Source organism: Syngnathus leptorhynchus, chromosome 11, assembly GCF_054491065.1.
Source record: "Syngnathus leptorhynchus isolate UIUO chromosome 11, UIUO_Slep, whole genome shotgun sequence".
Classification (NCBI taxonomy): domain Eukaryota; kingdom Metazoa; phylum Chordata; class Actinopteri; order Syngnathiformes; family Syngnathidae; genus Syngnathus; species Syngnathus leptorhynchus.
The window spans coordinates 3,950,360-3,975,309 of NC_141205.1; the positions used below are offsets into that span (position 1 = coordinate 3,950,360).

General features: G+C 43.5%; 2 protein-coding genes across 10 annotated transcripts in view; one reads left to right on the top strand and one right to left on the bottom strand.

The window, feature by feature from the left end:
• Positions 1 to 15,182, top strand: part of tafa1b (TAFA chemokine like family member 1b) — a 109,297-nt gene extending 94,115 nt beyond the window's left edge. For 3 of the 7 annotated variants that reach the window (XM_085923188.1, XM_085923183.1, XM_085923186.1), the window contains exons 5-10: positions 6,231 to 6,388; positions 7,069 to 7,168; positions 11,111 to 11,234; positions 12,127 to 12,260; positions 13,442 to 13,551; positions 14,366 to 15,182. In XM_085923188.1, the coding sequence (XP_085779314.1) occupies positions 6,231 to 6,362 (132 nt within the window). In that variant the 3' untranslated portion in view covers positions 6,363 to 6,388; positions 7,069 to 7,168; positions 11,111 to 11,234; ... (1 more) ...; positions 13,442 to 13,551; positions 14,366 to 15,182. Of the gene's footprint in view, positions 1 to 6,230; positions 6,389 to 7,068; positions 7,657 to 11,110; positions 11,235 to 12,126; positions 12,261 to 13,441; positions 13,552 to 14,365 lie in introns of those variants that run through there. The other 4 variants (XM_085923190.1, XM_085923185.1, XM_085923187.1 and 1 more) reach the window with 4 other exon arrangements.
• Positions 1,829 to 23,892, bottom strand: tafa4b (TAFA chemokine like family member 4b). Of its 3 annotated transcripts, none has more exons than XM_085923181.1 (6): positions 23,493 to 23,892; positions 15,978 to 16,109; positions 15,666 to 15,781; positions 12,113 to 12,268; positions 7,116 to 7,240; positions 1,829 to 4,964 (listed from the first exon to the last, which is right to left on the bottom strand). In XM_085923181.1, the coding sequence occupies exons 2-6, from the start codon at positions 16,043 to 16,045 to the stop codon at positions 4,953 to 4,955; spliced, it is 477 nt and encodes a 158-aa protein (XP_085779307.1). In that variant the 5' UTR covers positions 16,046 to 16,109; positions 23,493 to 23,892; the 3' UTR covers positions 1,829 to 4,952. The 3 variants fall into 3 exon arrangements, with proteins under 3 accessions (XP_085779307.1, XP_085779306.1, XP_085779308.1); XM_085923180.1 differs by lacking the exon at positions 23,493 to 23,892 and adding an exon at positions 16,199 to 16,285; XM_085923182.1 differs by lacking the exon at positions 23,493 to 23,892 and having other exon boundaries at positions 15,666 to 15,838; positions 15,978 to 16,107.
• Positions 23,893 to 24,950: the final 1,058 nt, after the last annotated feature.

Genomic DNA, 24,950 nt, shown 5'->3' on the forward strand with positions numbered 1-24,950 from the left:
CGCTACTTTTTATACAGGCTTGGAACCCTGCGGCTTATAGTCCAGTGCGTCTTATCTATGAATTTTTTATGTTTTGTATGATATTGTAAGAGATATTTTGTTGTTGTAATACAGGTAACTGAAATAAGGACATTCCATTTAAAACACTTGCGCCTTATCTAGGAACAAAAGAAGATTTTTGCTGGTGTGGCTTATCGTCCAGAAATTCTGATCATTTTTGCAGATAGATGTATTTTTCCAACCATAAGGTCAACATCCAAAAAAATATCTGTCAAACATTCATTTTAATAGAGTCGTCAAATTAGGCACCAACATAAACAAGCGTGCAATGATCAACACACAGTGCTCCCGCCAGCTGCCTGCCCGCCTGCACGAGAGGCACAAAGAGCGAGCGATATCGCCGCAAGCAATTTGTCACACTGTTGAAAGAATATATGTAATCTTCTGCGCCGCATACATACCGTCCACACCAAGATGGAGTGTGTGTGTATTGTAATGTAATATTATCTATGCTTCTGTGATTTCGCCATTCGGGTTTTTTGTGTGATGTAAAAGAGGTGCACACATTTGTATGAATTGCTTGGAATCTTTACAACCTGTTTTGCCTTCCCGACACACACACACACACACACACACACACACACACACACACACACACACACACACATTTGGGCTGTATAGTGCAGGTGCCCAACTCCAACAATGATAACCGCTTGTTAATATGCATTGGTGTATTCCGCACACAAGCACACGTGCACTGCAGGGCTCGTCTTTATCAGCGGCGTTCACATTGGCACTGACACAGGCATTGCCAAGACTACCAGGCTACGGCCATGTTAATGTCGCCAGTTAGTATAACAAAGACTCCGGTCAATAGAGCCTCCGGTGGCTAATTGCTTGGGAGAGATAAGTGAGTTTGACTACACGGCGAGGAAGGGCTCGACAAGAGGAAGGCGCTAGGAGGAAGATGTTAATGAATCCCTTTTCACTCCACCATCAATATCAGACCTTCGCAGGCCTCCTGCAAAATTAATATTAACGACACTTCTGATTGTTTTGGCTCTTTTTATTCTGCTCTGTTTCATTGAATTTTAATAGGCTTTGTTGTGGCGTTGTCACATTTGTGAGCGTGAGAGCACCAGCTAATGCGATGAATCCTCATACCTTCACCTGACGACTTTAAGCGGATTCGCATGGCCGCCGTTTCATTACGGTAGCTGCACTTGAACGCCAAATGAAGGGCCTGACTGAATTATGCTCTTGAGTGAGTTCAATGATGATAAAAGCTGTGAATAGAATTAAATTTGGTTTAGATAATGAGTTTTTTCTGTGCCTTAGTGTGTTACTATCTGAGCACAGTGTGCCACAGTGTTTGGGGTTTCATAGTGGCACAAATTAGCTTGGCATAAGATTACGATAGGCAAGCAGAAATTCTGATTCTATCTGCGCTGTACTTCTTTGACCATTCTAACAAAAGGTGAGGACACATATTGAGTGTAGGTGGGAGTTTTTACAGATTCATCCTGAAGAACATTTACAAAGTCAGATGTCACTGATGTTGGACAATCTGTTCTCATTTGTCGCACAGCCGTCAGATGTGATATGGGTCAGGGTCAGGGTCAGGGTCTTTGACCCTAATTCCAAATCCTGCTGTAGGTGGGAAAAAAACACACGCACACACGTATACATATGTGTGTGACATATGACATATACATATGTATATGTTTGTGTGTGAATATAAATATGTATATAGGGCTGCGTGCGTAAAATACTCCTCTGACATAGCAAAAGATTCAAGGAGGAAATAAGGGTCCACCCCAACCTGTTGTTCATAATTTTATTTAGCTGTTCTCCAAGATTGCCCTTCATATAATGGGATTTACAGTCAATTAATGTCATTGAGTGGTTGCAAGATGACCATTTTCATCATGGAGGAGAAGCATGGTCTCGATACAAATTGGACAAACGTGGTAATAAGCTGCTGCAGGCGTTAAGTGTGACAATGCAAGTGCTCTCTTAGGAGGCTTAGCGTATAAATAAAGACTTACTTGAAATAATCCTCCCTTGCCCTTACTTTCAAGCACAACCTCTGTGCGGCTTAGATTTTGTTGACGTTATTGTCCCTTTGTTTTTGTTTTTTTTTACGTATCCAATCTCATTAGCATGTTTACTCTGCAGTCATTCTGACCATGCTGTGTGTTTGCTTCTGCAGGTTCAGGCGTCTGAATCACACCATATGCCAAAGCATGAAGATTAAAGCCACCAGTCTGTTTGTTTTGAGTAAATAACATCTTTTTCACAATGTCGGCAACCACATTTCAAACAGCAATTACAATTTGACTACATTTTTATACAGTTGATCCCGAAATGAGTTTAAGCGTTTTAAAAGTGGTTCCGTGTATAAGATGCAAGTTCTTCTTTCTCACAAAAATAGCAAAAAAGAGGGAAGGAATCTGTATGTCTTCTGCCGCAGTGGCTGCACAAATTTTCTAAAGGTACGTATGGTGAATATTTTCTTGACCTCCGGGTCGATTGCTAAAATCGTTCTCTGACACGATCTGCGTCTTTAAGACCTGAAGCCGAGGTTGCATCGCCATTCACTAGCCAACCGGGAGCGGTGCAAATTGTTCTCAAATATTGATTTTGCTGCAGAGAGCGTGTAGGGCGATGGGAACGAGGCGCCAGGCTCATCCGCTGAGCATCAAACCTCTGGGGGAGTGTAACAGAGAAGGAAAGTGAGAGAAGATGAGAGAGGAAGAGAAAATATGGCGAGGAAACAGAGGCCTCGTATAGTTTCTTAATCATTTATCTTTTTATCTGTTGTTGTTGAGCTACAGGGCTTACTTGCACTTAAAAACAAAATAAGCAAGCAAGTTGTTTGCTTGGAAACAATTTGCTGAATTCTTTATACTTAAGTTGGGGGATATTAAAAGGAGCAATTAGTTCTGTAAACGGAAAATACGGAAGGACAATTTTCCTATGATCAAATCGTAAAGTATTTTTGTTGACTTGCCCAATTTCAAATTTTATTGATGTTGCATTGAAATTGTCAGTTCAGTCGTATTTTTATTCATTTATTTTTAGAGTGAAGGCTTCACCTCATTTTACAACCAAAGACAAACAAGAATTTACAGAACCTTCTATTGAAGCCCATCTAAAGGATATACTCTTAGTAAAAATTTAATTGGTGCTTTTTTTGAAGAGTGCATGTCATTCTTCGAAAGTGGTCTTTCCGTTTGGGTGAACCGAACTCTGCCTGAAGTCACTTGAGCGTAAAACAGACTCCAGAAAATCCTCCTTCCTCCCTTTTCCCAATTGTTGCTGAGAATCCGCTGAAGAACCAAGGCCACTGTGGCAAAGCTGCAGTGCTGCAACGTGGGCCTAAAAATATTCCATGTCAGCGGTCCCGAGAGAAACCAGGCGCTATGCCGGCCCCTCAGTAATGAGAGTGCGGAGCTGCCTGCCACTAGTAGGCCAGCTTCCCTCCGAGCTCCCTCTGGCACAGAGCTGAGCAGAGGAGCGGGAAAGGCACAAACTCGACTCCTACAGATTTATCATAGCTCATAAAGCAGCATGACTGAAAGCGGAGAGTCTCATTCGGAGAGGAGCGGTCCCCTGCGGCCCGACCCGGAGACACAATGACCCGACACGTTCACATATCAGACGGGCAGATAGACACATTTAGGGAAAGACTCGCAATTGGGTGTGTGGTGAAGCGAGAAATACAATCGAGTCGGGGAATTCTTGAGAAAGAAAATTAACTCACTGGTAAGGATTGTGGAGGTGGAAAAGGGGAGACCAGTGAGGGATTCTAATAAGCACAAAGAGATGGGAGAGAATTAATAGCGAGATGTAAGATGACTTTTTTTTTTTTTTTTTGGGTGTGCACAGTTGTCCTCATTGCAACAACGGTAACAGACCCTGCAGGGAAAAGCCTGCCAAGAGTTGAACCGACATTATCCGGAGCAATTGTTTCACCATATCTCACTGAAATATTGATGCAGAAAAGCTTTCTGTGGGGAAATCGGCGCTTGCGCACAAACACATCCGATTTCTCGTAACGGTGGCTACAAATGACCCTCATTCAGGACTTCACTTTTTGAAAATAATCTTGTCTATGAGGAAAACAACAATGGTTCCCATTAAAAAGACAACGCAAGCAAACGCTTGAACCTTTGATGTCTTATTTTAAAAGAAAGCGGAGATGTCACAGAACACGTTTTGATAACGACAAAAAATACAGGATGATCGAGATTTGCTAGTTAGAATGGTAGCAATTTTCAATCACTCCTACGTAAAGAGGCACACGCATGTATGTGCCTACTTTAAATGTCAGATGTTGGACAAAATGTTTAAGTTCTGCAAGACCTCCATCGAGCAATATTAGGAATAACCAAACATTACCCAAAGGTTTCAACTAGTGCAAATACCACACATGAATTTTTAATATGTTATGTTCCTACGCAGCAATTCCTAATTAGAACTGCAAATTGGCTCTCACAAAACAGTCTTTGTGGCGGCGGCGACTTGACCCACAAGAGCAATTCCATTCTAATTTGCTAGTTATGAGCCGCTATCTCTTTGCTGCACTATATGAGCTCTACAAGTTGACAAAAAGCCCGCCCGCATCATGTCCAGTGGCCGGGCTCACGTCTCCACAAATGCTTTGTTGAAAGACACACTTTGAAATGCTTACTCGGTCTTCAGATTGGATTTTGATCATCCATAGGTTGGAAATTAGAGTTGCTTTTTGTCCTTGTGCACCCTCGGCGAGCGTGGTTGTCCTCATGGCCACCGCCGGGTACGGCATTATCGTGGTTACGTTTACTGTCTTGTTTCTTAATGGAGATGCTGACATCAGATTTTCAACATGTTTTAGTAAGTTCATGTCTTCCACTCTTTCCAGATGGAGAGTTAATTGTACTTTGCCTCTTGCTCCAGTGGCTCTCTTGTTATCGTGTAACCTGAAAAGACAATGGTAGAGATTAATTCAATTTAGCATTGAATGGAATGGACACAGAGTTTTTGAACAAAATCCAAACAAATAGAGCAATGCATCCAAATAGTTGAAATATTACATTATACAAAGATGCCATGTTGACAATACTCAAAGAGTACAAAAGTCATTCTGATTGCAAGAATGAATTCCATTAAGTCTTCAAAAACTAAACTTAAAACATCCTCGACGTTTTATAATGACAATTTGAACCTGAAAGGAAATAATTCACTGTACTATTCAGAGGTGATTTACTTTCACGGTTTTATTAAATCAATAAATAAATGGATTTTTGAAGCCAGAAAAAGTCAAAACTTTCCAAATAGATTTGGCAATTTGCTGCTCGTAGCTGCTTTCAAAAACGCTGCTCAACAAAGAGCTGCTAAACTGCTATTTAGTGTTTCAGCGGCAATGACAAGAAAAGTAATTGTCTTCATTATCGTCATAAAATGTTTTTTTCTTTTCTTTGTCAGCATAGACGGTACAGTCACCACGGTTGCAGTTCTGTCCAAAGGTGGGAATGTGTGAAATTAAGTTGAGATCTGCCATCTTGCAGCACATCCTTATTAAAAGTGTCTCCTCTCTTTCCTTGTGTTACAAAACATTCCCCGCACCTTTCAACAACACACCGACGCTGCGTGGGAGTGAAGAGCCGCGGACAGAAATTGATAGGCATGCTGAATGCGGTGTCGAGCTTGCGAGGGGAGGTCACGAGCGCAAGGAGATGCCGGACAATAACGAGAGCCCTGCGAACGGTTGCCATGGAATCCGTGTCTCGTTGCAACCGTCGTCTGTGACATCTGTCGCCGAGTCCCGCAAGTAACAGTTGACTGATCGCAAATCACTTCGCAAATGCAAATGAATGTCCGCGGATGCGATCGGGCTGATCGCTTGCTGACAAAACAGACAGAGGCAACAGCGTCGGGATAATTGTCCTATCGGTCCCGGAGTTATCGTTAGGCCCGGGGTCATTAAATCCTCTGCTTCTGGCTGGCTGCGCCCAGCGGTGCCTCCGCTCCTCAGTCTATCCTACTTACCAACTTAATTACGAGCCTTAATTGTAAAACCTCTGCGGAAGGCCCCAGTCATAATGCATTGTAATGAATGCGACAGATGTTGTGCCATCTCCTGAGCAATTACTCTTACGGTGCCGGCGTCGTTTCCCTCGCAAGCCTTTCTCTCTTTGCACCTGAGTAAATCAAGCGCACCTGCTCTCCTTTCCCGTGCCTCGCAGATACGCTCACACCGGAGACGGCGCAGATGCAAATTAACTCCCGCACGTCGGCCGGCGGCTTTCGAGCAGCCAAGGAGGAATCACCGGCTGAATCTTCACAATTGCCGTGTGCAGAGGTCTTCTCCATCCTGACCTCAGTAGATGCAGAAACTTATTTTGTACGTTTTCTGTGTGCTGATGTTTGACATCCGTGTTGAAATTTTAACTTGTCTGAGCCTCTTAAAAAAAGGTTTTCAAGCGATATGATGTGAAGGTCATCAAATTTGAAAGAGGCTCTGTTTCCCAGACATTAATTCAGACGAGCTCTTATTATTATAGACAAAAAAATCAATTCAGTTCAAGCTCAAGGCCTGTCTAGGCTGCATCAAATATAGTCAAAGCTGAAAGGGTGAATGTAATATATTTATGAAGTCTATTTTGGGAGGGACATTTGGAGGTAAGGTAAGGTAAGGTTACGTGCCTTATAGGTCTGTACGATAAAATGATTGCATCTGCAGGTGGCACCTTGCAAGAAAAGTTAAGAGATCAGGTACGCGGGGAGCATGGATGAAGATTAAAATGTATGCTTTTCCATGTTAGTCTCGCGGACATTATCACATTAATCCACAGAGACCTTTCTATGGCGTCGCCTTATTTTAAGACTATTGAAGAGTCAGCCTGTTCACTGAGTTGAAGTCTGATGAAATATGATGAAGATTTCTGAAAGTCTTGCAAGATATGCCGAGGTCACGTGATGTCATGCATGACAGCATTTCATCCTTTGAACTTGCGGCCGCTATATCGTCCCACAAAATGTCGATTGTTAGTTTTTAAAATACGCCCAATTGCTTTCTTACAGCGGAAGAGAGACCGGGGAGGCAAGTCCACACACAACCATACGCTCACCTTTGTGGTTTTGACTTTATTGCCAGTGCTGCAGGACCAGCCGGTCAAGTCAGGTAAGACCTTACATTCTTCTCCATCCATGCATGGCTGCATCTGGCACCACCATTTCTGGGCTACAATGGAGGCTGGAGGAAAGGAAAGGAGTGGGTGGGGGTCAGACAGATGAAGAGAGGGCAGAAAGAAACATGACGTTGACATGTTGCTATGAGCAAGTGGCAGCCATTACAACGCATAACGTTTAACAGGCTGTTATGATGCATGAGCTCAGTGGCAGTTAACGGTTCTAAAAAGCAATGGCTGTGTAATGCTTGTTAATGTCTCCATTATGGTGCTGATGACGGTGCTTTGAGTGTTATTTAGAGCTAATGGCCTGTGAGCGCTGCTATTACTTCCTCGCAACTTATCCCAATGCCGGAGTGGAGTGGGTGGGCGCGGCCAGCAGCTGCCTGTCAAGTCCAAAAACAAACGCGCTTTCCAGCCGGGCCTGTGATGTCACGATTAGATCAGACAGCCCCGGCCGGCCTCATCGGATCGATTTGAAAGAGATTAGAGTGGGAGTAGGGAGCAGTTAATTCTGAGATCTTCACCTCTGGGAATTAACAGGGGATGTGTAGAATGAGGTGGCGGATGATTACTGGCTTGTTTCCCCACAATTTTTTATTTTTTTGGGGGGGGGGGGGACTGCTGAGATCACTCTTATATCTGCATGAGCCAGAAATTTTTTTTGCCTTTCATCTCCTGTCTTTAAGCTAGACTGAGATAAGCAAGTGCTTGTTTTTATTTCGTCATTTTTTTTTAAATCAGCTCTCTCTGCTTAAGATGTCATATTCTTTCAAGATGTTCATGCATACTGCCATTTTTATTGATTAGTTTTAGTATTTGTTTTAGATTGTTGTTGTTTTTTTGAGTGACGTGCCAAGTGTTTGAGCATATTGAAAGTTAGCTTATTTGTCGTGCAGTATCGTTCACACTCAAATAAATATTCCGCTAAAAGTAACTTCCTCAAACACAAAGCAAATTTAAACACCACCGGATACCTAAACATCAAGCTACCTTGTTTGCCAATTAAAAGAGCTCACACCTTAGTCACGCGTCATCAACACTTAATTTCAACGGTTGCTGCTCTGATGGTGGCTCTAAAACTTTCAGCACGAGAAGAGCTGTGCCAAACAAGAGGCTCGTGCTTTGCTGAGAGTGCAGGTGTTGAGGCAGCTCAAGGGTGTGACAATAGTTATTTCTCCAAAGCTCCTCAAACGTCTCCGAGGTCCTCTCCATGAGACATGTCGACGTGGTTTCAGGCTATGAGGCCGCCAACAGTTTTATGCATCATGTCAATGTCAATCACAGAGTGACTGAATTCATTTCATAGATTTTCTATGAACGATTGAGTGTGTTTAATTTTCAGAGTTTCGTTCTTGCAGCATCTGTGCTGGCATTTTAAATTGTAATGTTTGTGACATCATGTGGACAAAATGAGGAGTGCATCCACATCCTCGTGGCCCAGCCTGCTTGTGCAAAATTGTAATCCAATTCCAGAGGCACCATCATGGTGATAATGAATGTTGAGTGATCAGTTTGAATTGATTTGTGCAACATCTATTTTGGTGACCCACATTTGAAATGATGTGTGGAATGAAGCCTCATTCATACATTCTGAAAGCCAATTAATTATAATCATTTTTAAATAGAATGAATGAAAATAACACTGATACTTTAAAAATATAATACGAGTAATGTAAACTTATGTTTAAATTGATTGACTGGACGATTGACCCTGCCGCCAAGTATTTCCGCTATAAAAGGTGAACTGCCAGTTAAAGATTTCAAAATTCATAGTTGAGCATCATGTCCAAAAGGTTTTTACCACTTTGAGGTGACTACTTTTCAATTTGCTTGGCAAAGTTGAAGTGACCCAAACAAAATTTGAGGTGTGCCACAGACATAAAGGCACAGACATATACGTAATATTCCGTTGCCTTCTTTCAGTTTCTGTGAAGAAGCGGTCACAGAGTTCGAAAGCATCTATAATAACAAAAGACAAGCCAAGCGGCTAGCCGTGTCGTCATTCCTGTCTTCATATGACAATAAGAGCACAGCTGAACAGTCGTGGGAGCAACGAGTTAAAATCAATACCGCATTTATCGGTGACGTACACAAGAGAAAAGGCTTCTGAACGCCTCCACAAAGTAAACATCTATTTGCGAAGGAAAATAATAAAGAGCCTTCAATGAGGTCTATGTTCAACCTTGGAAAGATTCTGCGCCATTCTTGTTGAAGCCATGGGAAGAATACATGTTCTCCATCGCATTCATGACACGCCGACGCTCTCGGTCACGACACAATGCCTCCAATTGTTGAGCCGAGCCCAGCTGACGTTTGGTAAGACGACCGGGAGAAATAAATAATTTGCAAACTCTAAACAGGAGGGACTTAGCCGAGATTCAAAGGCCTTGCGAGGCAGACATGCTGATTCACCCACGGTGCTGCTTCAGTAAAAAACAAGCCTCCATTATTTGGGCATGAAGTGTTTGATGTGAATAATTAAAAGTGAACAATTAATCATCTGAGCATGTCAAAGTGGTTCAGGGTCAGACAGTTTGCTCCCGCTTCAAACAACGACATGACAAACGGAATATGTTGTGATTCATTTGTTGAAAGGAATTTTTGGTGACCTTTAACCCTTATTATCACAAGATAGAGAATACAAATAGAATTGCTTCACTGTTATTAAAAAATGAATTGAATGACTGCATATTCAGTAGTCGGAGGAGAACTTGGGGAAGGTGGAACGGCAATGTGCACTTGGGTGCGGGTGCTGTGAGTGTTTATCCATCAATACTTTACAAAGGGACTCTCTCTTGCCACCAGGTCATTACTATTTAAAAGAAATATGATGCACTTTTTTTTTAGCACCTAAAGTAAGACAAGCAGCTAAAGGTATAGTCTGCAAAAAACCCTCAGGCATCGTAACTGACAAGCGCAAGGTGATCCCGGGGTAGCTCGGGATGCATCTATTCTTCTTTCCATTATGATTTAGTAACACAGAGGAACCAGATGTACATTACAAGAAAACACAGGGGTGGACTAAAACCCAACCGGAAATGGATTACACAGCTAGACTTGAGCACTCACAGGAGGAAAGATGAGGAAATTGACCAAAAAATGACCTGGAGTAAATCGGGCGCTTTGGGAAACAACAGCGAGCAGATGTGTCACAACAGTACTACATTTAAATGTCTTCCCTATTGTGAAGCACATCTTCACTGTTATGATTCACTGTTGTATTGCTCCGATATTAGACAAAAAAGCGGTATCGGTCTACATACCTAATTCTTCACACTATTGTTCGTTGTTTGACTAGTAAAACTTGATGAAGTCGCTTCTAACATTTTCTACTAAAATAAATAAATGAATAAATAAATGAGTAAAAGCATGTATCAGTATTACTGATATCGTATCATATCGGTATCAGACAGCACTTGGCTTCAATATTGGTATTGTAGACAGAAAGGGTTTTTTTCTTATTGTTTTTCAGCTGACCTCATGGTTAGCCTCGCACAAGCAGATGCAATTGTAAATATTGGACAGGTTTATCATTTCCAATTCACGGCCGAGCGAGCGTGAAAATCACACACCCTACACCCCAAGATAATCAATCAGGATAACCTTTCGTAGACATCGGTAAATGTGGCCTTTGCCGATTTTGATCGTAAGGGTTGCTGGGTTATGACTTTTACTTTGTCAGACAGCACAATTATCACTCGTCTTATAAAGTCAACATCTAGGCTTTTTGATAACTGGGAAAAATAAATCATAATGTATTTGTAGTTTCATTTGAGAAAAAGTTTGGCTGGCAGTAATGAGGCTGTAGCCAGTAATGGGACCTGCTGCTTTTTGCTCCGCTTTCAGCCGCATCAATAATGCAAGTGCATTTATACCGCGGTCGTTCGCCATCGGGCTGGCAACACAGTGAAGTTTGTCTCTCTCTCCATCAGCGGAGGAGTGCGAGAGAGGCGCTGACACGCCCGCGATCGTTTGCAACTGCCAACCCGGAGGTCAAGCACGACTCACCTGATGAGTGCTACTGAGCACTGGATTTGGCGGCAGCGAGATTGAGAGGTTAGACGGCAATTAATCGCAAGCCCCGGACGATGGCGAGAAAGTGATTAAGATCCATCCATCCTCTTTGAGAATAATTTAGCTCTGGCAGACTTTTAGTCATTAATACTGCTTATTTGTGTATTTGCTTCTGATCGCTGTCCTTCCTTCCTATCATGAATTTCCACCCAAAATTTCACATTGTCCTTTATTGATCTTCCATTACAGAAGAAATCAGTGTTGCCATGGTTGTCTGGTGCTATTCAAGATCTTATCAAAGAGGTTAAACAACACATTTAGTTGTTTATTGGGTGAAATCGTGTTGAAATGAACAAGCAAATGTGGTACGGTTGGAATTTAAATGAGAAAACCACCTTCTACTGGTTTTATGATGGAATAGCATCGCTGAAATTGATTTTTGGGGTTTTTTTTGCTTTCCTTATTCAGTGATTGTATCTAAAAAAAAAGTTTCATATCTTTAGTTAAATTTAAAAAAAAATCATGCTTATTTCTTGATTTTATGTACATAAGCTCTCCAAGTGGGCCATGGAGTTGGACAAACCGGGATCAAATAAGATGTTTAGCCTAAAGTTAAAATGTTTGGTCTTGAGTTTGGCTGCTGCTGCTGCTGCGGCAACACATGATATTTGAAATCTCCTTCCAAATTGCACAAGGGAACAACGAAAGGCAGAAACACAAAGATTACAAAATCCATGGGTGAGTGGGCAGAAATAAATTGATTTTGAAGATAAATTACTCTGTGAGCTATAGTCCATACTTTAAAATGAAGTAGCAGCGGAGCATTTCATTTTTTTATTTCTTTTTGCAGTGCCTGATGCAGTGCCTACTTTTTACCCGCTGCTAATTGTCTTTTTTTTTTTTTTTTTTTTTATCTTTACCTTCCACACATGAGGGTCTTGCTCTGGTGGTGCCAGCGACTTGCCCGGGGAAACAGGAACACTTGACGGTTTGGGAGCGCTCCTCAATCTTATTCTTATTGCAGCAGCGATGGATGGCCACAACTTCGCATGTCCCCTGCTTTACCTGGTAGGAGACTGCACACACACACACACACACACACACACACACACACACACACATCAGGTTCTTCACATGCACCCAGCCTCTAATTTGCTACAAAGCTGCTTAGAGAACTTCATCAAATTAATGATAACGTCCTTTTGGTAGTAATGAGGTCGATGGATGCCTTTCAAGTCATGACCATTTTAACAGAACGCGTCCTAGCCTGAAACCAAATCTCGTCATGTGCTTCTAAAATTTGAGTTATTTCTTTCCAGTCCAACTGGAAATGTGTAAAGCACAAATGATGGGTCAAATGGTTTCCAAAAAAAGGATTGCCAAGGACTTATCTTAAGGTTTATTGTACACCTCTTGGCTTCTCCAACATTTCCCGAACAAACCCCGCAGGCGACACGGCAACCAATAAGCCTCTTTGCAGCCTTGGCAACGCCAAGGCGAGACTGAGCCATGAGCTCAAGTGTCATTTATGTACGTGACTTTACACATACTCGGCAACTTTTGCTGCTCGGCTCAACGGGGCTTTACCGGCAGACACCAAAGTGCACAGGAAAACACAAAGAAACACACTCGGCGCGGGATCTATTTCTGCGGGCCGTGGCCTCACTCGTCTTTTCTGATTTAAAGTGTGTTTGTTCTCTTCTCAACTGAGAGCCATTATTGATCCCCTGCCCCTCTGATATCATACCTGCACTTTCATTAACCCCTACCACCACCACCACCACCACCAAATAATACTTGTGGTTCATTCATCCACGTACATGTGCAACAAAAAAAACTTGGATGGACAGTTAGAGATTTCAATAAAAACGACTTCTATTCCTATATTGGCAATTTTTATCTATCATGGGTAGGTGTAGAAAATTATGGTAAATGGGGGTTTACTACCATCTTATTATTGCACTGTAGGCAACTTAAGATGGAACCCTGCCAAGTCTAATTGAGAAAAATTATGTAGTAGTCTGGACTAGTGGAGTACAGCATCTTGTCCAGAGTGCTGCTCCTGCCTCTTAGCACTCATCTATTTCCGATTTATGCGTCGGAAAGCTTGCTCTCCTGCTAGGCACGTAATAAGAGTGTGTCTAATGTTTCAATCCTGCCTTTAAAGCACTCTGTTATGACATTACAAAGTAATAGAGCATAGCATACAAAGATGAAGAGGTTTCTCAAGCATGGCTAAACGTTTACAGTCCCGCCGAGTACAAATGGAGAGAAGGAGATGACAAGCGAAGCGCCGCCGCCAACAAGCCGAGACATCTTGAACTGATGGCTCAGCCAAGCGTTTACCATACGGACGCAGGTGAGGAAGAAGATCATGAAATTGACCAAAAAGTTCTTTTTTGCTGTCAATAACTGACAGCCAAGCCCACAAGACAACATTCCTACTAAATTAGTCCTAACAGTTTAAATCCTAATAGCTTTTTGTTTTAAGTCTGGCACAGTCTTTGGGTTGAAAGGTTGTGAGATCTATCTTTGTTCCACTTGCAGCATCTCCTCCGCACACGGCCATCAATCCTCCCGACGTTATCGATGTCGAACAGGCCCACCTCTGACCTGACCTCACTTTATGCTCATTCTAATGCGAGTCACTGTGGCGGCCTTTGAGCATGGCCCGCCCACCTTTGTAAATTACAACATGTCTACTGCATGCATGGACACGCACACATAAAAGTACTTGAAAGTTGGCGCTCAAGTGCGGCAAGATCACTCGTGAGCCGACTGCCTCTCTTCTTTGTCATCAGTTATATTTAGCATACCACGCATTACCTCCTCCATGCGTGGAATCCGGCTTTACGTGACATTTGACATATTTGTTGTAGCAGCCTTTAAGACAGACTAAACTACTTTCATGGGGAATTAAAATTGGGTGGTCATTTAAATAAAATATAGATTTATTTATTTGTTTATTACACTTTGACTCAATGTAGTTCACAAAACAACACAATGACTCCCATGGAAAAAGAGGGGCTGAGCTAAAACCTTTCAACACAAACTAGTCCAGCATAACATTTTTTGACTTCTGAAGCCACCTAGTGGGAGATAATAGAACTTCAGCTGTGATGTGATCCAACAAATGTCTGCAATCCATTTATCTGGTTTATTTATTGCTTAAGGGTCAGCGGTAAATTGGACCCCATCCCAGCTGACTTTGGATAAGAGGCAGGATCCACCATGGACTGGTTGCCAGCCAACTTCGAGGTACATATAGACAAACAATTTACACTCACATGCACACACCTAAGGACATTTTTTTAGAGCCTTCAATGACAAAGTCTCCTAAACATTTCCCCAAAAATGAGCATACGATTATATCTATTAAAAATAATGACCAAAAACACAGCCAATTATTTTTTGGACTGAAATCACTTTGTGTTTGAGGCTAATATTTACAACAAATTAACTTTCAACCTCAACCAATTAAAAAAAAATGCTCTAAAATGCAAGAATTGGTTTGGGAGCGAGTTTTCTTGTTCCACAACAAGGGTGACCGGGGGGGGGCACCCGTGACCTTCACTATACACAAGGCCTGCAATTAGTGGTGTCCCTGCCGTAAGCAGGCTGCCTCCTCTCGATCAAAAGGAAAACTAATACCATCACTCACTGCCCAGACTGCAGGCCGGTCGCATTTCGACTGCAAATAAAGGTCACCTTCCAAAACACGAGCGGCGGCAGTAAAGGAACCGAGAGACAATTAAAGCAAATTGTCATAATTAAGTGTGAGAACGTGGTGACTCCAGAGGTTTTTGCAGACAAGCAACAACCGTCCCCGAAGCCACCACAAATTCATTATACCATTCATAATAAGCTGGACTTTGGCTGCACAGTTAATAAAGAGAATAGATTTAGTTTACAAGATGTGTTGCAGTAACTGAAGAAGTTATTTGACTGGAGGGGTCTCTGTGATGCACGTTAATGTTAGCACTGCTAATAATTAGCCCCCTAAAATCAGCCGGTATGACCTCGTGAGATATATTGAAGGTCTCCAAGGCTTTTCACGAGATCAGATCACAACCGCGCTGATAGACTTGTGTTGACAACTCTTGACAGCTTAAGTGCCATTTGTATTTATACAATAGACTCGTTCGCAACGGTTGTGTTTGAATCCGAGCCCAAAAGGAGAAAGCGCCTCACATCAGGTATGCCATTTGAAACTCTTTTAAACAAATAAAATTGATATTATTTAACTGGGCTGCACATTCTATTTAGTGCCGTGAAAGGTTTGAAATGTAAGAGACCGTGTGTGTCAATAAAGTCTAACTCACATTCTGTCAAGAGCGGGGTGATGGGGGAGATTAGCTTCATCAGGACCGGGATGGCTCAGCCTTGAGAAACGTCTCTCGCCGCCACTCTGACAGTGTAATTAACCTTTTGCGGTATTTGTGAAAGGAGCTCAGAGCTAGATCCGACGCGTACCTGTCGATCCCCGGTGGTTGCGGTTTCCAGCGGCCACGGGGGTGACGCAGAGCATCGCCAAGGCAACCAGGTAGGCCACCACCAAAGGCCAAGCTGACCTCCTCCACGGTTTCATCCTACGAGGAGGGAGGAGGAAAGTGAGGTGCAAGGACGGCATGAGCAGAGATTAGAACCTAAACATAGAAGGAAACACAACTTTTTTCAGCAAGTATCAACAATTTGTTGGCTTTTACATGCATCTTTATTTCCTTACGCATTTTTAGAACGTACCAACTAATATCATTAATGCTCCCCATTAATATCCCCTTTTACCTGTTTGTCTTTTTAATTGGTTTCTTCCAGCAAGTAACCTCTCTAAGGACGCCAGGCCATCGTTGCATCCATTCACACGTTGGCGCTCCTCTTCTTCCACTCGCTTCTCCTCTCCTCAACCAGAAGAAGACCCTGGAATTAGCAAGCACAAAGTCAGAGAAGCCAGTGCGCCCGAGGGCTCCTCCGTGGCCTCCAATGGCCTTATATGAAGGTACACATACACACAAAGGGGGGAAGATACCATGTGAAGGTCTGGATTCTGTCAGATGTATTGTTTACACTAGGTTCACCTACCCCCAGGCTCAATGTGATCCCCACTCTAGATATCATAAAGCTTTGACTCTATCTTTCATACACATGATGGACGTGATTTGTTTGAATCTTTCATAACAATGAGTGTACATGACCAAAAAAAAAAAAAAAGACAAGCCATCACTCAGGTGGCCCCAAAATCACAGATGGTGATGAAACTCTCTCATCACTTATGCACATTTGATCATGTTGCAAGTACACACGTTTGCACACATCGTGTTTGCAAGGTAAATTCAAACAGAGACTTGTCAGCAGGAAAGATTTTCCTGAAATCCGATTGAGTGTCACGATCAAGCTGGCTAAATTTGCATCTGCCTTGTATGTGTGTCAACACACTTCTCTTTACAAAGCGACTAACTCAGCAAACGGAATGGAAAAAACAACAGATTCACATTAATATCGAAATGTCTCCCCCTCTTTAAACCTTCATTATTCATCATGCCTCATTAAAATTCAGCTCAGCCTCCTGCACATGCTCGGGAACTTGGGAGGAAACGCGTCAGCTTCAGCCGAACGTAAGCGGTCCACGTCGTGCCACTGACCCCTAGTGGTGATAAAAGGAAAGGCAGTGAGCTGGACTTTAGTAGAGAGAGAGATGGAGAGATGGATGGAGAAAGTATTTGAAACAGGAGTGTGGCACAGCAGCACTGAGTGAATACAAAATGTGACAGTGTTTCAATACTATATTGACGCGTGACATCGAGAGAGATGAGTGGCGAAAAATGTGAGAGGTATGACAGCATTGGCCTCGAGAGCAGGAGAGAGAAAGAGCCAAAGGAGGCAAGGGTGGCAGCGTGTAAGGAAATGAGAGGATGATAACAAGTGTACGATAAACATGCAGAAAATGAATGGCTTCCTTTCCACTGAATGAAACAGAGCTGTCACATTTATTATGGGAAGCTGAAGCATTGTCTCTACTTTGAAATATGCTTGAAATACTTTTTTTGTGTTTTTGATTAGCACTGATCTGCGTGTGTGTTTGCACTCTGAAGCTTGCATATGTTCCATTCCTGTAGATTTTTCTAGAAATATGCAAGTCTCGTGTGTTGGGTAGCTGAGTGATTAAGCATGCTGCATGGAAGCACAGTAGCCCATTTCTTATTCTCTTTTTAAAAGCGGGGCCATGCCTTGCATTTTTATCAGGTCGGTGCTTCACTCCACTCGTGTTCAAATCTTAGCCTCCACTTGCGCCACCATCACACTTGTCTCCATGTGAATGTCTCGATCTGCGTCTTTCGGTGCAGTCATGACACACCAACGAGTGGCACCGCGCAGGGCTCATTGACATTCCATGAGACGATCGCACCTCGGCCACAAACATACAGTAGTATCTGTGCGCCCCGCATCACAACAGCGTTATCTCTTACGCTGCCCAGGAATTCCCCCAAAATAATCTTTTTGGTCTTTATTTTGTATGTGTAGAGAGTAATAACTCAGCCACACACGAGTCACACCAGTTTACCAGCGGTCTGAATCTCAGGCTGCAGATTAAGCAAACAAAAAGCATATCAGTGTAAAGTGTATCTCCTTTTAGCTGGGAAGATATTGAAAATGAAAATGGCAAGAGCACAAAGCCTCAATGGACTGACGTGAAATGTTTCGCATTTCTGCAGATAGTCATATTGGCTTTGAGTTATGAGCCTAGAGACAGGACATTTGTTTGACAAATAGAAAGATGATGATAATGTCTCGAAAGATTTTCTTTCTGTCGTCGTAAAACAATCATTTATTGAATACCTGAAAATATATGACCTCATGTGAAATGTGACCTCCCAGAAATCTGGATTCAAAATGAAAACTAACTACGGAGAAGAAGAAAGCTGTCACATGACAAAGTGTTGTCGTTTTGAAAAATGAAAAATCATCCAGAGGCTCGTAATAAGTTACTGTTGTTTATATGCCTCCATACAGAGGCACACAAATACCAAGTGTTTCTTCCAATAAAGCAACAAGTAATTAACTACAACAATCTCACTGTGGTGTAATGGTCAAATGGGGAGAACAAGGGGGGGGGGGGCGTTGTGAGTTTCTGAATGCAAGAACATTACCTGGCTTGTTATCGACTTTCAAGTCCAAAAAAAATGGCGTCGCCGCAGAGGTGCTATTACAACTCAGCTCGGCGGCCTCCGCTTTCCATTCTTGTTGCGCAAGCTGTCTTGTTTCAATGTAGGCTTTTAAACTCAGGTAAGGTTTTTAACTTGGGTTAGGGTTTTTAAAGTATGGTTTGAATCCAAAATTAAGGTTTAAGATGAGGCTTTAAATGACAGTTTTGGTTTCAAATTAGGGCTTTAAATTTGGGTTAAGGTTTCAAAGTAGGGTTTTAAACTTGAGTAAGGGTTTTAAACCAGAATTAGTGTTTCAAATTCAAGTAGAAACTCAGGTTAGGCTTGCTTGTCTTATTATCTTTTAATAACCTCTCCACTTGGCGGAGGAGAGCACACAGATATAGGCCTGTGTTTGTTTTATGGGAGGAAAAAAAACCCGGACACTAACTGGCTAATAAACACTGGCTGGCCGCTAGCACGAGCGCAACCGCAGCCCGGTCCCACGTTTCCTCTTTACACGTTTGTCGATTAAAGCTCAGACAGTCGGCGTTGGTCGTCATAGATCAGAACAAGCTCTTCTGACAGACAGAGTCTGGGCCAGCGCCGTAAATCCTGCGCACTCTAATAAAGCAATAAAGGGCCTTTAAATGTCAGTGTCCCTCTACGGCGCATGATAGATAGAAAAGGTAGAAAGCAAAGCAGACACTCTGAGATGACGATACGAGCCCACGCACGCACGTCAACATCGGAGCACAATTGATGCCTTTGTTATATTTTTACTCTTTTCTACGTGTTGCCTCCTATGCGCTGTTTTAGATTTAGAACAAAATCCATGAAACCTTATGTCTGCACTCAATTCTACGACAAAATGAAGCTGTCTTCACAAAGACGCCGTAAAAAAACACTCTTCTTTCTCCAGCCGAATCAAGCCTCCAACCAATGAGCATAAAGATCAGATACAAAATGGATATCTGATAATGCCATTCACAAGTAATATTAAATATAGTGTCGCCCTACTTCGGAGTCAATTTCCAAGCCCCATCTAGTTGTTTGCGTCCGTATCGAACAGCAATTACTCTCCGAGGCTGTAATGATGAGTCTATCGAAAGTTGTAGCCAAAGGTTAATCTGTGCTCAAATTAGAATGATATTTTCTGATGAGTCGGCGATTCTAACATTGACTTCCCCCCCTTATAGGCCAACGCGGACGAACCCAAAGGCTTCTCTTGGCTTTATGTATGCGGGAAAAAAAAACCCGTCTCTTTTACAGTTTCCATGCATACACGCGAGGAGACGAACCCACAACTTGATTCTGTCGATCCCCTCTGCTGCTAATGATTGGCTCGTAGGTAATTGTATTGATTACCGTACGTGTCATGCCTGTCAACTGAAAAGGGCCAAAGGAAAAGTCAAACTTGACAGACAAGGAAGAGAGGAGTAAGGGCAAGATAAAGCTGAGGGAGTGAGTGGTCAACTTGGTGGAATGTCAGAGAAGAGAGAGAGAGAGAGAGAGAAAGACAAAGACAACGGACTGACACGGAGCAGAGAGCGAGAGGAAGCCTGATCAATTGCTCATTTTACAAAGTCACTGAGACGTGTCAGTAGTGTGTCAATAAGTGAATTAATTTGTCTGGTAGTTCTCCCAAGCATGACACCTTGTTCACGCAGCTCCCCTGAGACAATTGGACCCTCTAACCCTCACACACACACACACACACACACACACACACACACACACACACAATGTCACTAGGACGCAGATGCCGAAAAAAAGCAGCTTACACATTAATTGTAGTCCAGATTTGTAGGAAAGTGCCAAATCAGCAATGTTGATGAATGCGAAATAACAGCGCACACGCTCGTACACGTGCACGCTTCACCGAGCCGCTATCCTTGAGGGACGCTGCTGCACACTGCTGACTGACATCAGTCAGCCACCTAGAGAGACCTTCCATCACTGGCTGCCTGCTGTTTTCATTACAAAGCCATCACCTCCAGCACACACACACACACACACACACACACACACACACACACACTTTTACACAAACTCGCTCTCCCCTGACAGATTTCCCCTCAGTCCTGACTACCCATATTCATCTCCGTTGAAGATTTCTCTCACACACCCATCCAAAGGCAGCTCCCCCCGAGGTCCTTTCCTGCCCCTCCGTGTTGTCGTCTCACCTCCTCTGCCCCCCCCCCTCCACCTTTCATACTCTGCATCTCCCATACTTAAACCCTTCTCACTGTTAGATGGTGTCTACGATGGACGCCACAGGCCCAAGCTTCACCACGAACAAACACACCTGACCGCGGAGCTTTTCATAAACCCACGTCGTCACCCCCGTCACATGTTTATCCGGCGGCTGCCAGAGGGGGAACCAAGTGGGACGCGGCGTCACGCGAGCTGATGCACACTTTACTATCCACACAGGCATGAGAAGGTAGCAGATGCCAGCAAGGTGATAGATACGGCGCCGTGGGAAGAGACGCTGCCTGTTCAATTACAATCATTACGATCACTTAGGGAGATTTGTCATGGTCAAAGTGAGTTGGAGCTGTGGAGGAATTCACCTTGAGGCAGGTGAGAAGGAGTTTACTCCACTTATAAAGTCCACAAAGCTGCACATGAGATGACAGAACCAAGTTGGGAATTATTTCATAAAATGAGTTGATTCCTGGAGTCGGCCTTCATTTAGCTCACGACGTTTTATGTGAAATGAACCCGAGCCTGTCACCAAATGTAGAATGTGTGGCCTTTATTGCCTGCCAAAGCAAGAACTGAACTTTGGCCTTTTTCCTCCCAGGAGTCATGACCTCTGTCTAATTATGGTCGTTGCGGTCGAGGTCGAAAACACACACGCTACACAAAAGCGCAAGGCAGCCATCGATTTTATATCGCTTCTTCTTCTATTACAACCATGCATCTCCTGCCGGGGCCACGATGCTGCTGCTCATTTCTGTGCATTTCTCGGGGATGAGCGAATCCACGGCTGGTGAATGACGCCTGTCCGCATACTGCTCGAGAGGATCGAGCGCCACTGCCACGAACAAATGGGAGTCCTATCTCCATCTTTCATGACAGAACCCCACCCCCCTCCCCCTTTTCGCCATCTCCTCTCACTCAGGAAGTCTCCATTCATTACAGTCAGTGTGTTCATGTGTATCTGTCGCACTGATGTCACCCTAATTCATTGAGCATCACACACACACACAGATGCTCATCTCACACGCCCGGTGTTTGTGTACATGTCATCGCATGCCTCTTGCAAAGCTTATTTTCGTCTCTGCAGCTCCTTTCTGTCACGTCCCGTGCCCTCCCTGCTGCCGCCTTGCCCTGCCCGCTCATGCACAAGCGCAAATGCACACATCGCACTCATTGCCAGGCAGTCATCCTGAACAGCCCTCACGCGGGGAAGGAGATCAGGAGGCTGTTGAGACATGGAAGCACCAAAGGGCCCGGAGGATGGCAAGCTGTCCCATTGCTGAGAGATGATGGAAGTAGGCTTACAGATGAGAGAATAGTGAAACCACACACTGGGGTTGTTTTATCTGTGCAGTAGGTTGAGGCAAACAAGGCATGTGGAATCGGAAATACAAAATTACCACCAATCCAAAAAAAGCATGATACAAAGTAACAAATCAAAACATGGCACGATGAGGCCAATGAACGAAAAGGAATCAGAGAAATACAAACTGACACCTGAACAAGACAGGAATGGCTTAGAAAGCTGATTTGTAGACGCAAGGGATGGGCTTGACACAAAAACGACATCATTGTGAAAAAGGTGCACGAGGAAAACATGAAGACATTTAAATCGAATGAAAATAACAAACACGAAACATCTTGCATCTTATTGCAGAGGAAATGATTGAAAGTGTGCTGAGGAGCTTCATTTAGACAAAAGTAGTCCTTTGCCACCATCTTGTGACATTTAGGCAAGAGTCAACTACCTACTTGATGATTTTTGCTATTGTTTCCTATGGTTTTCACTGCGGAGGGTGAAAAGTAATTGAGTTTATCTCTGACTATAGTTCAACGCCGAAGCGATGGAGAAAGGTCGACAAAAGTGAAGGAGCCATTCACTGATGCACAAAGGCAACCCTCCTCCTGCAGGTGTGTGTGTGTGTGTGTGTGTGTGTGTGTGTGTGTGTGTGTGTGTGTGTGTGTGTGTGTGTGTGTGTGTGTGTGTGTGTGTGTGTGTGTGTGTGTGTGTGTGTGTGTGTGTGTGTGTGTGTGTGTGTGTGTGTGTGTGTGTGTGGATGACAAGGTTGGAGAGCGTAATCTCCTCAGGATTAAGACTGCTGCTCCCGTGTTAATGTGACTGTCAATGCGAATTAGGTCCCTGGACCGATCCTCTCCATCCTCATCTCCCCCACAAGGCCACCCCTCTCCACCACCTTCCCCACTAATGACACCGCTCTCCGTGGAGTGTCGCGTGGTTGAGACAATAGAGAGGGGGGGGGGGGTAATTACTCGTTCTCAATACAGTACAAATTGCAGAGGCTAGCAGCAGGACAGCAGAGATATAGGCAAGACAATGAGGAGGAGAAACGAGGTCGGGGGGGGTCTTGCAATTAAAACACGATTACTGCGCACATTAACATGCATTGAAGCAGAGAGAGAGTGAGAGAGTGCAAGCTGAGTACGTGAATTTTTCGTCCAATAGAATGTGACCGTATATTCTGCAACACCCCTTTTGTGCCAGCAAGCCCCTCATTCGGCGTCCATGTATGCCCCCACGCAGCTTCGCGCTACTTGTCCGTCTTTCGTGTCTTTCTATTCCCAGCAGCTCATTTTGATCCATGCAATGAAGCAGCCGAGTCGAGCTCACGTCACTCAATGTTTAGGGAGCGTGGAAGTCGGTGTGTTTAAGATGCTTGGCGTGGCATTCGTGCACAAGCCCGCGCGCGACCCACGCTCAACACTGTGGAGCTCTCTGGTGCGCTTTTACGCACGGTCATTACGCGGATGCGTTTTTATTTATTTGTAATAATTCACCAGACTGCGCGCACACAAACGCAGATGAGAAGTTATTTTGGAAGTAAGCATCTTAACGATTGTGAGTGAATCAGTCATCACTCAGGGTTTGTTTGATCGTCTATGAGAACCATAGGGTTTGACATTTAAGCGAACAAATGAAATAAAATCAACTTACCCGAATTTATATCGGGGATATCATGACTGCAGTAAAGTGAGGATTATCCAGGAGAGACTTAACTTTTGCTTCAAACTCCAATGTTTTTCCTCACAATCCTTTCTTTGCTGTCTCCGGTCCAATTCCTGGAAAACCCAAACGCACCGACACAGAAGGGAAGAAAGAAGCTGGAAGAGCCCGCGCACAGGAACGGGCAGCTGAAGCCAACCGCGACTTCTTGGAACAGTAACGTGCTCCGAATGTGCTCAACTCACAAAGTCCCATCCCAACCTCACAATGAGGATAAAGTCAGTCAAATAAGTACGTTCAGTAGCAATTTAAACAAAAACAAAAAACACCGAGATGGTGTATGCTTTAGTTTCCGACCAACTCTCCGCAGAAGTTTGACAGCCTGGCAGAGCCGCCCAGAAGAGTGATGGCGGTACAGTGGCGCATTGGCGATAGTTGCGCGCTCCCTTCGCTCCACCCGGCCATGCAGGGATCGATTGGTCATGAGAAGTGAGACGCGTGCTCCGTCCTTCCCATTCAGAACACGTGCAACAGTGCCCGCCCAGTTCAGCAGACAGTACACCCCCTCGACACACCACCCCAGCCCCCTTTTTTTTTTTTGCCTGCTGATGTCATGGAGTTTGCAAGAAGTAGAGAAGGATAATTCAGCATGATAAAGATGGAGAAATGAATAGAATGCTTGTCTTTTTGACAAAAGAGATGAGTAGCTAGAAAGTGATCCTTGATTCCAAGGTATGATCATGTGTTTCTTTTGTCTACCACTAGAGGGCGCCCGTGTTAGAAAGTTTTACTTTTAACCCTATTATGTCCTAGGTCAAATGGACCCATTTCAAAGTAAGCCTTATACATACAGGCCATTATGACTATCTTCATCTAAGCCGTCATCATTATCGTCACATCATTTCCCACCTCACTTCCTTCCATACATGGATCATGTTCCATGCACATGCTGTGTAGATATTGATAGCAGATTGTGAAGGGTGTAAATATAAACCACCCTTCCACACCCCTTGAACAGGATTTAATGATGACCGCCTCTCGGTTACAGTACCAAGAGACTTACTGAACAATTATACCATCCCCGGGAATATTCTCATGTGTTGATGCTGATTGATTGCAGGGTGTTGGATATGCGGGCCCTTAAGACTGAGTGGAGGTCGATGCCTGCTAATGACAGAAGGTGATGAGTATCCAATCTCATTGGCAGAACTGCTTGGTCCTGGGTAAGTGACTTTTTATCTGAATATATATATATATATATATGTGAGTTTGGAATATTTAAGTGACAAATTAATTTAACTCTAAAAAGTGTTGACCTTTAAAACAGTCATTTAAGTTGGAACAAAATATAAATATTGACATTTGTGGCAGCAGTGTTAGTTCACACAATAAAGCAAGCAAGTTGTTTGGTTCAAAACAAATTTCAGAGTTTTTACTCAATTCTTCAAG

Excerpts from the sequence above, each read along its gene's own strand:
- tafa4b (XM_085923180.1), bottom strand. The coding sequence starts at position 16,221 with ATGGTATCTTCCCCCCTTTGTGT. Across the intron at positions 16,110-16,198 it reads GTATCTTCCCCCCTTTGTGT|GGTCTTCTTCTGGTTGAGGA; the intron begins GTATGTGTACCT and ends TGCTAATTCCAG. Across the intron at positions 15,782-15,977 it reads CCAATTAAAAAGACAAACAG|GATGAAACCGTGGAGGAGGT; the intron begins GTAAAAGGGGAT and ends CCCTCCTCGTAG.